Genomic DNA, 2,533 nt, shown 5'->3' with positions numbered 1-2,533 from the left:
ACAGCTTGGCTTTGTAGTAAAAGAGTGCGGGTACTAGACTGGCCTGCCTGCCTGCAGTCCAGACCTGTCTCCCATTGAAAATGTGTGGCACATTATGAGGCACAAAATACGACAACGCAGACCCCAGACTGTTGAGCAACTCATACATCAAGTGAGAATGGGAAAGAATTCCACCTACAAAACTTCAACGGTTAGAATCCTCAGTTCCCAAATGCTTATTAAGTGTTTTTAAAAGGAAAGATGATGTAAGACAGTGGTAAAAATACCCCTGTCCCCAGCTCTTTGGGAAAGTGTTGCAGGCATCAAATTCAAAATGAGTGAACATTTGCAAAAAACAATGAAGTTTATCAGTTTGAACATTAAATATCTTGTCTTTGTGGTGTATTCAATTAAGTATGGGTCAAAAAGGATTTGCAAGTCATTGTATTCTGTTTTTAATTTACATTGTACACAATGTTCCAACTTTATTGGAACTGAGGTCTGTAGTTCAGGGAGGTGGAACGCACTGGTTGTAGCACATGGCTTCTTTTCCTGGAAGCTTAATAAACCTAGTATTGTTAAAATCAGAAATCACAAAAGATAGTTTTTATTGTTCATCTCAAGACAGCAGATAATTGGTCGTTGATGTAGTTCACACTGTACACAAATTCTAATTTCTTTTCATAATAGTGAGTTGGTTTTCTGTTTCAGTTGATAAAGGTAAACTGACCTGTGTCGCTTTGAGTTTTTACTTTGGGCTCTGCATTTTCAACATCTATCCAACCTGTTTGCCTTTAAATATACCTAATATCAAATACCCTACCCTTGAACTTAAAAGTGATACAATTACTGTAAAGTGGTCCAATTTTGACCAGTTTAACATTTCAGGGATATTGCATTTGAAAATGCTTGGTTTAGTTGTATTAGACTATATATGTTGTAAGGAAATGTTTCATATAGAGTACATTTTACTTTTCTTGATGGAAATATGACACTCCACCCACAAAAGACGTTTCAGTTTCCTTCTCTCATGACTACATACAGTAATAAAATGGAGCCTACAGTGTGTACTTGTCTTCCTCTGTTTAGCTGGGAGCAGAGGGTGTTGCCTCACGGCAGAGTGTACTATGTTGACCACAACACCAAAACCACAACCTGGGAGAGACCACTGCCACCAGGGTAGGCCTGTTGCATTTCTTTTTCATCGATGCATAAAGTGTTTGACAGTTATTAGGGTTAGACAAGAGCCGATTTCACATGACCTCCAGACTGTGTCCGCAGAATCAGGCCTGGACTTTGTCAAGAGTTGCCCTTTCACACATGTAGCACACAACAGGAGACAGTCTGTGTCAGGTGTGTTCTCACCTACTGGAAAGACTCTGTTTGGTTTATGCATGGGGGGTGTGCCTGGGTAGAGCACGCAGGAGGTGGGACATGACACGTTCATGTAGCCACTTTGTGTTTTGGTCATAAACAACTGAGTCTCTTGCCCTGACAATTCTGGTGCTGGCTTTTAACAACAGAAGTTCCTGAATCTTGTCATGTCTCCAGTCAGATACTTTCATTGTAATTGACCGTTTTGTTCACCATCGGATGTTTGAATTCTTCCAGTTTCAAGCCAGTCACGTTATAGAACGTCAACATGTCCACTAGCTTTGTGTGAATACTGCAGACTATACGCTGCTGTGTAAGTTCAGATACAGTATGTTGGGTCAACATTGGTATGTTCTAGTGCCAGGCAACAATTAAAATCCTTAATCGAGTTAACTACATGATTTTTCTGAGATTAAAAGCGACTAACTGCATTGATATGAGCAGCATTCAATAATGAATTCCAAAGTAGTGTATTGCGCACTTTTATTTTACCACTATATGATATGCAATAACATTTGGTTTAAACAAATAAGGTGCTTTTTAACAAAAGCATTCCCTTTACACAGTAGCAGCAAATCTCAAACAATGTAATCAAATCAAATATAAAACCAAAGCTATTTGCCACTGCCAGGGCATTAATGTTTTATTTAGTTTGTTATAGAAAAACAAGTTATCCTCAGAGTCCAGAGCCACAATCATAACATTATAACAGGCAGCAACATTTATAAACCTGTTTTCTTTGTTTTTTTCTGAACAGATACCAGCAGAAACATTTTTTTTTTATCAGGAAGCAGCATAAACAGTCAATGTTCAGTAGCAAGTGTCCCTGTTAAAGTGAGGTGAAGTGGAAGAGCACGAAAAAAAGTACACAGCTGGGATTTACTGTGTAGGGGACTTATTCCTACTCCTCTACACCAAGCCAGTTGCTCAGGGTTGCTCTGCAACAACCCTGTGTTCCTTGAGTAAGTTGGTGACTGAGGCCCACACCTCACCCCTCTGAGCTCTGGGTATACACTTGAGGTCCTTGAATCTTGGGTCCAATGTGGTAGCAATCTTCAGATATGCAATGTTGGCACGTTCCTTGCGTGTCTCCAGGTCTGTTCTGAATGTAGACTTGAATTTGACCACGTAGGCAGGATCCTCGTCCGAGGTCTCCATCACCCGAGAGAGATGGCAAAAA

The 2,533-nt window shown here is 40.0% G+C and overlaps 1 protein-coding gene across 6 annotated transcripts in view; it reads left to right on the top strand.

Annotated features, from left to right (window-relative positions):
- The window catches only part of wwp2 (WW domain containing E3 ubiquitin protein ligase 2), an 89,373-nt gene that overhangs the window by 27,210 nt on the left and 59,630 nt on the right, over positions 1-2,533 (top strand). For all 6 annotated transcript variants that reach the window (XM_020585666.1, XM_020585665.1, XM_020585660.1 and 3 more), the window contains one exon: positions 1,069-1,158. In XM_020585666.1, coding sequence (XP_020441322.1) covers positions 1,069-1,158 — 90 coding nt within the window. The remainder of the gene's footprint in view (positions 1-1,068; positions 1,159-2,533) is intronic.

The sequence above is a fragment of the Monopterus albus genome, unplaced genomic scaffold (assembly GCF_001952655.1).
Source record: "Monopterus albus unplaced genomic scaffold, M_albus_1.0 scaffold373.1, whole genome shotgun sequence".
Classification (NCBI taxonomy): domain Eukaryota; kingdom Metazoa; phylum Chordata; class Actinopteri; order Synbranchiformes; family Synbranchidae; genus Monopterus; species Monopterus albus.
This window is presented reverse-complemented; position numbering and strand designations above follow the sequence as displayed.